We start from the raw sequence: 12,428 nt of genomic DNA on the forward strand, positions 1-12,428 counted from the left end.
CCCAGTTGTAATGTATCCCCCCCTAATTTTAAAACAAAATCTACGTCATTGTAAGCAAAGCCTTATATAATCCCCATGGTGTCCAACTCTAGTATGGCTGAATGTGTGTAACGCTTCCTCCGCAGCGCTGTGGAGGAAGCTCTGGCTATGCGAGACTGGCTACGCCGAAACACCAGAACATCATTTTTAAATTATTAATTTATTCTAACAACAAAATATTTTACAGTGACAACCCAGGAAAAAGAAATCCTCATCCAAACAGCGATCCAAGGCCACAGATGAAACTTTACTGGAGTTCCTACTGATGATGAACCAAAGAGTGCTCCGTCTCCAGGGTCAGCCCGACATGCAGGACACTCGTGTCTGGAGGAGTCTGTCCCTCTGTGGTGAGTGTAGAAGTCAGGGCACTCCTCCTCATTTTATTTTGACTTGTAGAGCATTAATAAGTTCAACAATCTCTCCAAAGTAGCCGTTCTCTTCTCCTATGATCATTTCTGACTGGACCATCTCCAGGTACTGCTCTCTGAGAGAGAGCAGGGAGCCCAGCAGAGAGCCGTCCGAGCGGTACTGATCCAAGCACACGGGAGCCATCGCCAACAAAGCCCGCAGAGCCTGAGACAACACACACACACACACACAGACACACACACGCGCACACGCACATACACACGAGGTCAGCTGCATTATTGGTGCACAAAAAGGAAAACACATCATCGTAGCTGTCTAGCCATCAAAGCTCAGTTTGCAGTTCCCCAGCAGCAGAAAACAAAGCCAACAAAGCCCGCAGAGCCTGAGACAACACACACGCACGCACGCACGCACGCACGCACGCACGCACGCACGCACGCACGCACGCACTTTTAGCCAGACCAACGCTGCTCATGATAAGTGTCAATCATCTCCGATGAGTGTGTCCACCTTCTCTCGGTAGTCGTGCTCCGTGGACTCCAGCAACTGGGGTACCAGACCGCACCAGCCCTTCTCCCGCAACTCCCCCTGCAGAGACACGGCCGAGTACTGACGCAGGCGCTCCTCGTGGGCGGCGTCCAGTCCCGGGTCCAGGCCGGTCTGAGAGATCAGCTCCTGGGGGAGCAGGACAGACAGCGTCAGAGTCCGTGGAAGGCTAAAGTTACTACGTCTCCCTCCCACAAAAAACACACTTCCTTTGCTGTACCTTCTCACTGATCATGTCGTATAACATGGTGACGATGCGTGTACGCAAAACTCCCCCCCGATCGGCCCTAAACAGCTCTGACAAGACCTGCAGCCCTCCATGGGACAGGAAGTGGCGCTGTGCGTAAGGGAAGTTCCGTAAGAGGGAGGCCACTGCAAAGAGAACCTGACAGGACGACAGCCCCACACACACAAACACACACACACAGAGGAGACATTACAACCAAATCCTCTTTGGGAATCATATAACAACAATAACCGTGTGCAGGTACCTTCTTTGTGACTGGGCGTGGCTGTGCTGTGGCCAGCATGGTGAGGAGTGTTTGCAGAGCGCCGCTCTCCACAGCCTTCACCTGGACCAGCGGGTTACTGCAGGACACAAGACCACACCACATCATCATGGGACCTCTGGTCACTCTGTGTGTTCAGGCCCAGAGGTGGCAAGCAAAGACACTAAATCCATTTGTGGGTTGCCATGTTGTGTGTATGATGCTGAATGACGCTCTGACAGCGGGTCACTTCTCTTACAAAACAAAAAAAAGCGGGACAGAAATTAGACTTCACCAAACCTGTAGACGCTTTTCTATGTAAATAACTTTCAACTGGAACATTGCACTGACTGACACTAAAGGTCATTTTACTGTCAGCCTGGAGAACAGCTGTTAGTGAGTCATCTGGTTTGTGTTGAGGGAAGTTTGAGAAAGAAAGGCATTTGTCATTTCTACATGTTTGAAGTGTCTTCAGGCTACTGACATGTGTTTTGATTTACTCCATTGGAAACATTAACTCCGTCCAATCCCGCCGTGATTTGCCCGACCTCACAGGCATGTGATGTCATAACACAGTTTTCTGGAAATGAACCGTAGGCGTGCAGTCAGCTGTTTGTACCTGGACACCGCAGAGCCCAGGACAAAGGCACAGCTCTGCTGCAGTCTGAAGTCAGAGCTGTTCAGACCCTCCAGCAGAAGCTGCAGACCCCCCATCCAACACAGAGTCTGGGCGTTATCCACCTACACACACACACACACACACACAGTTAGAAACCTACCTCAACACATCTGGAAAGTTCAGAGCAGGTGTGTGTGTGTGGTTACCTGATGCACCAGGTACTCCAGCTCCATCAGGAGGCTCAGTTTCTGCTCTGTAGTCGACTCGCTGCTGTTATAGCTCTCCAGCAGGCGCCTCATTATCTACACACACACACACACACACACACACACACACACACACAGTTTTCATTATTAAAATCTGGGAAAATATATATCAGTGATATTGATATATATATATATATTTTTTTAGGTGTCCTAAGAAATATGGTATGTCCCTTAATATTCTACAGAACTTTTACCGCTGTACAATTGAGTATACTGACAGGTAACATTGTGGTGACAAAGGTGGTCAAAACTGCATCTAAAATCATTGCCGTTCTACTTAAACCGTTGCAAAATCTTTACTGGAAACGCCGTACTAAAAAGGCACGAGGTATTATGCGGGATTCTAGTCATCCTGCACACAACCTCTTCTCCCAGCTTCCATCAGGGAGACGTTTGCAGAGTATCCCAACGCGCACATCACCTTATAGGGATAGTTTTTATCCTCAGGTAATAAGGCTACTGAATGATGGCATAGCAGGAAGGAGGGCTGTGGCCTGTACTTAGTCACTTTGCCACTGTCTATTGTGGTGTTTTAAAGTTTTATTGTTATTTATGTTATTATCATTATAACTGTTACGTTTGACTGGTGCTGAGAGAGTGCAATAAGGCATATTGTATTTCATTGCTGTGGTACTAAGGTGCATATGACAATAAACTTGAACTTACATGAATGCCTGAATGTGATAATAAAATTTCTGTGAAAAGGATATGCAGTCTTTCTCAAGGTGGCAAACTATGGAACGAAGCTGACTTTATTTAAAAAGGTAAGCATATGTTTGATACCATCCTAGTAGTTCTGCTGGGCCGATGCGTGTTACCGGAGGTTTTCACTGGCTATTACAGAAACTTTCAAAACTGGACTCTTGTGTTTTTGTGTAATGCAACATTGCCTGCCGCAACATACCTGAACATCCGTCTCGACCATCAGGTCCAGCTGAGCCATGTCCCTCTTTAGTTCCTCCAGAGGACGAAACGTCTTAGAGACACACAAAGAGACGCACACAAAATTAGGAATTACGGTGCGCACACAATACAAATCATTACCAAGGAAACATACTGTGTATTTCAAAAACATATCTCTAATATTGCGGCTCCGATTGGTCGTTGATCTTCAGGCGTGGTGGGAAGTTGCAGGCGGCGTTTGCAGCACCAGGAGGAGGCAGAGGAACACAGATGATCTAGTTTTTTTTATTGCCAGACTCATCTACACAGCGCTGATTGAGATCTGGCTATAGCTTCTTTAACGGTGCCCTGCCACATGTATTTCATTACTTTGTGGTAAGTTCTACCATGGAGTGTGAAACATTTTTTTTGTAGAAAAAATGTCTTGGTTCCCTTGTTTTAAGCCATTCTAGTGTGATATAGAAAGCCTGCAGGAAGACTCAGCTCAATATGTACCAGTTCTCATATTCAATGAGCTAAGCTGCTTGACTCTGATTGGCTAACATCCAGTCAATGAGAGCCTGGCTATCAGCATCCTTTACCCAGAGCAACTGGGCGAGCTCATGAATAGTAATGAGCTCAGGCAACATGACGTCAGACTGACCAGCTCTTGTAATTGGCCTGATTTCTACTCTTGTTTCTTTTTAGTGGCTAGAGCTGACAGAGGAGGGAGCAGTTCACCTTCACATTCACAACATATTAGTAACACATACGGACCTATCATATTTCAAAAAATGCAAGTGAAAACGGTTTTGTGTGACAGGGCACCTTTAAACCAATCACAACTGTCCCGGGCGGAGGTAAGTCCTGATAGCGGAGACAGCAAGAGGGGAGGGACATTGTGCCGGATGTCAGACTGTATCTTGAAACATATCACTGCTGAGGCAGACTACAGACGATCTGTCTAACACGCCGCTGTCAGGATACACTGAGTTTCAGCAAATACGACAAATAGTGATTTATTTAAAGTTACCTGCTAGATCTTAAATAAACATGCCATCCTGTTACCTGCTGGTCTTTGCTTGTGGGGTTCATGTCCTCCTTTATCTTCTTATGGCACGTTTGAGTTCAGTTGGACTGAAGGTGGGACCGGCTCTCTTCTGTCTTCTACCACACCACACACCCACACACACACACACACACACACCACACACACACAAACACACACACACACACACACACACACACCCACACACACACACAACACCACACACACCACACACACACACACCAAACACACACACACACACAACACACACACACACACACAACACCACACACACACACAACACACACACACCTGCTGAGAGGAGATTCAGACTGTGGTCACCGCTGCTTCTTAAAAGTGTTAAAGAGGGGAGTCCAACCTGTGTTCCTGGGTCCAGTATTTACGCTGCTCTTCTCCCAGTCGGACCTCCCTTTGACCCGTCTGCAGATTCAGCCTCACATGGGAACCTGCTGGCACTGCCTGGCCTACACACACACACACACACACACACACACAGACAGAGTCATAGTCAGTTAACCGTATAGGCAGGTGTGCATGGAGCATTGTACTGAACCTTGCAGCAACTACAGAGAACACCAATAGTACAGTATACCTGTACTCTCACATATCACAATATTCTTGAACAAGTATGTTGATATTGCAGCGATACTGTAGGGTCGATGTCAATATTGTGGCGATATTGTACGATTGACTGCTGGGGCTTTTGCAAAATATTAACACAATGAGAGTTCAGATAGATAATCAGCAATAATGTGGATATAATGGGTAAAGGCAAATAAAAGAACAGCTAGAACAGTCTGGAAAGTTCAGAAAATGACATCACTTTACTGGAATGCCGCCTTTAAAACCAGAAAAAGACTACACTTAGTCATACGACGTCCCCGTCCTACATACCAAAACACCTTACCTGGCTGCAGAGTCTGCCACTCCTCAGTAGGTTGGACCACCTCTAAATCTCCTTCATCTTCCTCCACCGTCACCTCCTCCTCTTCATCACCTCCTCCTGTAGTCTCCATCACAGCTAAGGCAGAGTCAGACTACACACACACACACACAGTTTGCTTTTAATAAGACTTCATTTTACACACATGGACATTACTTTCTAGGACTGTTACAACTTCCCTCTAATGGTCTTGGATCTGTAAAAACAAAGACCTAATTTCCTTCTCAATGTTGGAAATCATATCTCATAACAGTTACAACAGCAGTCTTCTTCTTCTTCTGTGTCTCTGTGTGTGATCAGGGAAGTCAGCTTTCTTTAGAATATGTTTCATGGCTGGCTCCTGATGATTAAGGTCCCACTGATGTCTTTGTCTCATGGATATAAAAGGTTGGACAACACATAGAGAACACTTTCCAGTGGCTGCAAAAGGTTGTTGCATGCCCCACTCTGAACGCGAGGACCAGTGGGACCCTATGTGTGGGACACGAACGAGGACAGAATGCAGTAGAACTCACCTTGTGGCCGTGGGTGCTGCTGGCTATGTGACAGCAGTGCAGCAGCAGGAGGAGGAGAGCCGCTCCTCCGGCCCTGCTGGACATCAGCTGCATGGGATCTGAAACACAAAGCCAGAGACAGCTCTCACCAGGCCCCATTCACTAATGCTCTGTTTTAGTGTCGGACTGTTCTGCACAGCCAAAGGTACACGACGACACTACAAATCTATTTATTATTTTCTTCTGACTCGTTGTGTTAGCATCGGCTCCTGCTGTGCTCCACATGACAGCTACATATATGAGCGCCAAGTCAGCAGGTGTCAAGTGGATTCTTAAAGAAGCCAGATGTTAAAGTGAGTCTGGCCCATGTGAGAGGACCCCCGCGGACTAAGACTAGTAGAGGGATGTGGTGTCCTTCAGGTCCGCATTACCTCAACTGTTGAGCTGATGAGGACGGAAGCTCGGAGTCTACATAGACCGTTAAAGAAGTCCACCCAGACAGGACAGGACAGGACGGCTCATCTGAAGACTGCTGGCACCCTCAGACAGTTAAATCTTACTCAGCTCCCATTGGTCCACGTAGCTCTTCTTCTTCAACTACAGGGAGCATCACCGCCACCAGCTGGTTTGGAGTGGTTACAACACAACATAACAATGTGTATAAAATCCCATGCGGCTCTTTATATAATATTATAAATTGTGAGATACAGCAGACACAGCTCAGTGCGCACATTAATAATGTTTCCTTCCTGTGACGGTTTCCCACTGACGTCATGCTGTGGAAGGAGACCAGACCATTTATTATGACTATTTTTAAATATTTTTCTAAAACATGTCCAGCGCTGAGATATCTTATCATTTATTTATTTTAAGATTATTTTGGGGGGTATTTTAAGCCTTTATTTTCACAGGACATGGGGAGAAAGAGGGGGGGAATAACATGCAGCAAAGGGCCACGGGTCCCCTGGGTTGAGGAGTACTCTCTCCATATGTGCGCCTGCTCTCCCAACTGAGCTAACCCGTAGTATCTTATGATTCACCATGCTATTTTGGAGTATCTATTATGTTGATGAGAGAGGTTAAAAGACATGTATGATATACAATGACTCCACATGGTCTGCAGGTTCTGGAGGGTGACATGTTACTGGAGCAGCACAGAGCTGGGCCAAAGCCTCAATAAAAACCAAATCCCTTGTTTACAGATGACATATTTATTCCCATTTCTCAGACACATTGACTCCTTTTTTATTTATTCATTTTATTTTTGGTGTTCTTAATAAAAGACAACATGGTCTCTATTGTGTACTTAAATTTAAAGTTAGTCATTGAAATTAAACTAAGAAAATAATGTTCTCCCAGTCGTTCAGGGCCCCGTTGTGCCACACAACCTCCCTGCCCCCCCACACAGAGCAGTGCTACTGCTGAGCACACTGGTTCTCCATGCTGCTGTGGGAGCTCACATGGATCACCTCCACTGTTCCACGTGGCTTCTTTCTTCGCTCCTCCCTCTGGTTCTGCTGCTGGTTCTCGTCCAGGTTCTGCTGCTGGTTCTCGTCCAGGTTCTGCTGCTGGTTCTGCTCCAGGTTCTCCTCGCTGAGGACACGATCACAAAACACACAATCAATCACTCAACATCCCAGTTGGTCACCCTGACTCTTTTTAAATCGGACTCTACAGTAGGAATCTCTAGCAATATGCAGCCGGGATTTACAAAGTGTTTCTATTGCTAAGTGACCACTTAAGATGTCCTTTAAGACCATAAAAAAACGTTTGTTTTTTAGATTCACAACTCCCTTCATACAGCTCGTATAACCTGTAAATTAATGTCATACAGAATGTGATTCAATAATAATAATAATAAAGTGTTATAATCCACACTAAAGCCATATGGCTAACTGGATCCAGAGAGTCAACTATTCTGTCCGATGTCAGGCAAGCCATAGTCAACTTTATAATGTATTTAAAATGTAATACCTCATTTCACCAGTCGATTGGGAACAAACAACAAAAAGAAGAGCCAGTAAATTTGATCACAAAATTTAAAAAAAGAACAGCCGTTAAATGGCAGGAGTGAGTTTAGATTTCTCAGGAGCTGCAACTGCAAGTAGCATCCCAGGACTCTAGTGTAGTTTTAGTGAATAATAATGCTTTAAATGGGGCATCTTCGGGAACTCTTAATGATGAGAACTCCAATAACAGAAATATCCAAGATGAAGAATCATTCCTGTAAGGGCACATACATGTGGGGGAGCAGCAAGCATTACTGGGATCTCTATGTCCAACGGTCTGAAAAAACTTAATGTTCAGCTCTGTTTGGTGGGAGGCTGGAATATATTTGAAGTCTTTATTTTCTCTGAGTTTTCATGTTGGAAGTATGCCTGGAGTAAACAACCACACTAAAACCCCAGTGTGTTCTTCTGCAGAGCAGCCGGATGCATCATCAACTCCCGTCCACGGAGAGAGACGAGACGTCCTCACGGGTGTCTCCAACTGACCCAGAACCAGCAGCGCATAACAAAGCCTGGTGCTCAACTCACCGCAAACAAAGAGATGGAGCACAAGTCCCGCCCACCAGAGGGGACAAAAACTCTCCGCTCTCCATTGACTTGGCCTGTGTGAAGGTTCCCCCACCTCCAAACAGGCTTTTATGAAGACAAAAATGGATACCAACATGTGGAATCAGCAGAGAGAATGGAGAGACTGTGGGATCCTGACACCAAGCTAACATTATGTAGCTTTAGCTTAACGTACAGACTTATAGTTAGCCTAAAACTGACATTGAGATATTTAACTCGGTAAAAAATTCTTGCTGCAAACGTAACATCCAACATATTGTTAGCTTGGTGTCTAGGATCCCACAGTCTCCCCATTCTATCTGCTGACTCCTCATGTCTGGATCCTTATTTGTCTTCATAAAAGCTTAGTTTCTGGGGTTGGCTGCTTGTCAAAAATTAAGTTCTGAGTTCTTTACATTGTTGGTGGTGAATATAACCACACAGCAACTTTTAGACATGTTTCTGTTGTTAGCTTGCAGACGGAATTGAAAACAAGGCACCTTCACGCAATACAAGTAAATTGGAGAGTGGAGAGTTGTTCTCCCCACCCCGGTGGGCGTGGCTTTCCACGCTCTGTCTCTATACTGAGCTGGGGGGGGGGGGATCACAGACATACTGACCTGTGCGGGGGGATCACAACAGCCTCTTCTCTGCTGATCTTCACACACTTGGCCGGCCGCGGCTCGGGCTCTGAACACACAAAATGATAACAGCTGAGTATTGAACACTCTGCTGCTGCTGCTGTGTGCATGTGTGTGTGTGTATGTGTGGCAGCTGACCTCGTGCGGAGCGCACAGGATCCGCCTCAGGGTCTGCTATCATCTCCACGGCAACAACGTGCCCTCCCTTGTCAGGTGGGGCTTCTTCAGAAGAGGGTCCCACATCAACAGGAAGCTTCTCTTTCCTTCTTATGTGCACATGTTTTTTGGCCTCTAGAGACAACCATGGCAGTGTTAGGGTCACACAGTGAGGGACAGCAGAGGCACACCACGGCCAGCGTCTTTCTCCACTCACCTTTGGGTTCGTACTTGTGCTGCAGTTCCTCTATCCGCAGCTGCAGTTTGATCTTGTCACTCTGAGTCTGCAGCAGGGAGTCGAACATTTACACTCACGCTCAGCACAGTGTTGACACATTCGCTAACTACAGCTGCATGGATGTGTGTTACTACCAGTGTTGAGTTGTGGATCATTGTGTATGTAGTGGTTGAATAAAAATCCTGTGGGTGAAACACTATGGATGGTGGTCACAACACTCACCTGTTTGAGCAGCCGCTCAGAGGAGAAGAGCTTCCTCTCCAGCTCTAAAGCTCTCTGACTCTCCGACAAAGACTTCATCCTCTGAAGGGAAAGCTCGTCTCCCAGACGCTCTGCATCCTTACTGACACAGACAGACAGATAATTAACTCAAGAAAAACAGCAAGTCTTTGGATTTTACTGATCTTTTTCAATGGTGAACTACAAGATTGAATATGTGTGTGTGTATATATATATGTATAAATAATATTACTTACCTAACCAGTTAAAGAAGCATCACTGCTGATTAGGGCAGGGTACCCAGTACCCTTTAACTGACTTGGACACCAACAGAGCACTTCATTTGAAATAATCCTTCCGCCTTTTTTGCAGTTTCTTACCCCCAGCCAGGTACGGTGGTACTGCATCGTTATACTTTGGAACGCTTTTGCGGCATCTAAGCACGCTTAACTGCCAACTCAGTCACATACACAACGCTGGACTCCACCTCTCCACAGACTGGAAGGGTTGCAGCTGCTGCAGTAGCCCCCAACCAATAACACATCTCATTAGGTTTAGGGTCCCTTTCGCATCTAAACCTATACTAGTCCCGAGACCGAAATTCGGTTCCTGGTACCCAACGCTACTTTTTTTTTGGGCCGATATTAGGCATTTCCCAATCTATTGGTATCAGCATGTATAATGGCTGATTAAAAAAAACACAGACAGACTGTCAACCATTTTATGAGCGTTGGCGTTGCACAGGGGTAGGAAATCTGTTTGTTTTGTAACGCGTTTCTGCATTTTGTTTTAAAAAATATATCGGCCGATGTATCGGCATATCAGATTTTTAAATAACCAAATACTCGTGTCGGTCTTAAAAATCCTTTATCGGTCGGGCTCTAGTTTAGTTTGTCCCATCACCTCCGTGTACACTACCTCTCTGCTTGGCTTGCTGTCTCACGTGTGTTGTCTCTGCCTTTTTCTTCTGTGTGACAATTTATGAAAGACACTAATTTAGCAGACTACAGGGGATTAAAGCGTCACATGGTTTAGGTAGCTTTTGATTTCTGCTACATTACAGTTCATCAAAGTGTTGTGAGGAGAGAGTGAGAACAGGTGTACCCACATGTCTTGTTACACTCACACAGTGTTGTTGAGCTTCATCTTCAGCAGGTCAGTGTAGTAGGTTTCATCTTGGCTGTCAGCGCTTTGTGCTGGAGCAGGGTTATCTGGCTGAGCCTTCAGCATCCTCTGCGCGCACACACACACACACACACACACACACACACACACACACACACACACACACACACACACAACACACCCACCACACACACACCAAACAAACATCACACACACACAAACACACACACACACACACACACACACACACACACACACACACACACACACACACACCTTTATGATGACAATTCAATTCTGTTTTGTCCCCCACTTCATGTTGAGCGAAAGGCAAATCAAAAGGATCATTGAACACGTTTGTTTCATCCTCCTGAGCTTTGATATTTTCATCCTGTTGATATGCCATACTCACCTCCACCTTCTCAAGCCTCTGCAGTTTAGTCATCAGATTTTGGATGTCTCCGTTTTTCTCCAACAGCATGGACTGGAGCCTCTCCAGCTGAGCAGGGTCAGCCCTGGAGCCCTGCAGCTGCATCAGAGTGGCTATCTGGACCTGCACAACACATGCACGTCAACGCTGTCGTTCTGGTTCCGAGCAGACAACAGTGCATGTTTACAGCCTTCACGACACACGGTACCGTACCTTCATGCGCTGCAGCTGTTGCTTGCTGAAGGCGTGCTGTTTCTGCAGGGACACATACTGGACCTTCATGCTGATGAGCTTTCTCTCCATCTCAGCACGCTTATCCTCCAACTGCAATACCAAAAATGAACATATAGATGGATGTGTACTCTGACTTTGCATTTCATTTAAACTCTAAAACTAGTTTAGCTTGTACTGCTGCTCTCAGCTGTCTAACATGGAGTTACAGAGAATTGTTGAGACTGGGTAGAACAGTTGACTCTAGTTTGGTTTTCTACGTCAGCAAAGAAAGAGCCTTTGTTGCCGTTTGTTTGCAGCTCAGGTTGGGTTTTACCTCAGCAAACAGAGAGTTCCCTTTACTGGTGGGATCCTGGGCCTGCTGTAGAACCTGGTCCAACTGGATTTGGAGGTCCCGGTTCGCCTCACGAGATTTCTGTGGAGACAGAGATGCAAAGACATACGGCATGAGCATATACAGAGACATAGGGAAAAAGAGGCGCAAACAGTCGGTTAACGTGCCCCTAGTCATTTCACATAGCAATGCATCCTTGTATTCTAAATAATTCCATCAAATGAGCACATTTGTAAATCCCCTCCAATGGTCAATGAAGCCAAGTGTTTAACTATTGGCAGACAGAAGGCTTGGCACTAATCTATCCTGTGGTTTCTTAAAACAGATCTAACAAGGGGCGGGAAAACGTCCATCAGAATAGAGCCGCTAGTGGTGAGATTCCAGTTTGAGTGCATTCATCTTGTTATGGAGTTTGCTAGAGAGCTTTATACTGCTCTTGTCCTAAAAGTTTTCTATTTCAAGACTCCAGAGACGTACCAAGGTTCGACATCACCTTATACATGAAGAATTGGACAGTTTCAATGGCCTGGGTTACCAAAACCATATAAATGCGCACACAAGCACAACACAGTACAAAGCTGAGGACGTTTACCTCCAACGCAATAAAGCAGGAGACAGCCTCTTTCTCTCGCTCCTCTTTCTCCTCTGTGATTTGCTGCAGGCGGCGCTGCAGGCTGCTGCTGCTCAGCTCCAGCTGCTGCTCTCTGTACCGACCCTCCTGCAGCGTCTGCTCCAGCTCCACCTGCCGCACACAAACACATTACTCAAACAGCTGCAGCTCCAC

At 46.1% G+C, this 12,428-nt stretch overlaps 2 protein-coding genes across 4 annotated transcripts in view; both read right to left on the minus strand.

Annotated features, from left to right (window-relative positions):
• Positions 1–6,111, minus strand: sil1 (SIL1 nucleotide exchange factor; the record flags this gene model as incomplete). Its single annotated transcript, XM_032528406.1, is given in 13 exon segments — positions 1–612; positions 919–1,083; positions 1,175–1,339; positions 1,446–1,542; positions 2,062–2,183; positions 2,268–2,363; positions 3,232–3,303; positions 4,243–4,245; positions 4,278–4,324; positions 4,327–4,376; positions 4,637–4,742; positions 5,186–5,315; positions 5,737–6,111. Coding segments are annotated over 13 exon segments (1,389 nt in total). The 5' UTR covers positions 5,875–6,111.
• The window catches only part of spdl1 (spindle apparatus coiled-coil protein 1), an 11,555-nt gene continuing 3,870 nt past the window's right edge, over positions 4,744–12,428 (minus strand). Inside the window, exons 5-15 of one of the 3 annotated variants that reach the window (XM_032528404.1) lie at positions 12,237–12,386; positions 11,627–11,725; positions 11,293–11,403; positions 11,062–11,202; positions 10,651–10,757; positions 9,528–9,648; positions 9,285–9,351; positions 9,050–9,202; positions 8,891–8,960; positions 7,131–7,308; positions 4,744–4,773 (exon numbers count right to left, since the gene is read on the minus strand). In XM_032528404.1, coding sequence (XP_032384295.1) covers positions 7,131–7,308; positions 8,891–8,960; positions 9,050–9,202; positions 9,285–9,351; positions 9,528–9,648; positions 10,651–10,757; positions 11,062–11,202; positions 11,293–11,403; positions 11,627–11,725; positions 12,237–12,386 — 1,197 coding nt within the window. In that variant the 3' untranslated portion in view covers positions 4,744–4,773. Of the gene's footprint in view, positions 4,774–6,961; positions 7,309–8,890; positions 8,961–9,049; positions 9,203–9,284; positions 9,352–9,527; positions 9,649–10,650; positions 10,758–11,061; positions 11,203–11,292; positions 11,404–11,626; positions 11,726–12,236; positions 12,387–12,428 lie in introns of those variants that run through there. The other 2 variants (XM_032528405.1, XM_032528402.1) reach the window with 2 other exon arrangements.

The sequence above is a fragment of the Etheostoma spectabile genome, chromosome 10 (genome assembly GCF_008692095.1).
Source record: "Etheostoma spectabile isolate EspeVRDwgs_2016 chromosome 10, UIUC_Espe_1.0, whole genome shotgun sequence".
Classification (NCBI taxonomy): domain Eukaryota; kingdom Metazoa; phylum Chordata; class Actinopteri; order Perciformes; family Percidae; genus Etheostoma; species Etheostoma spectabile.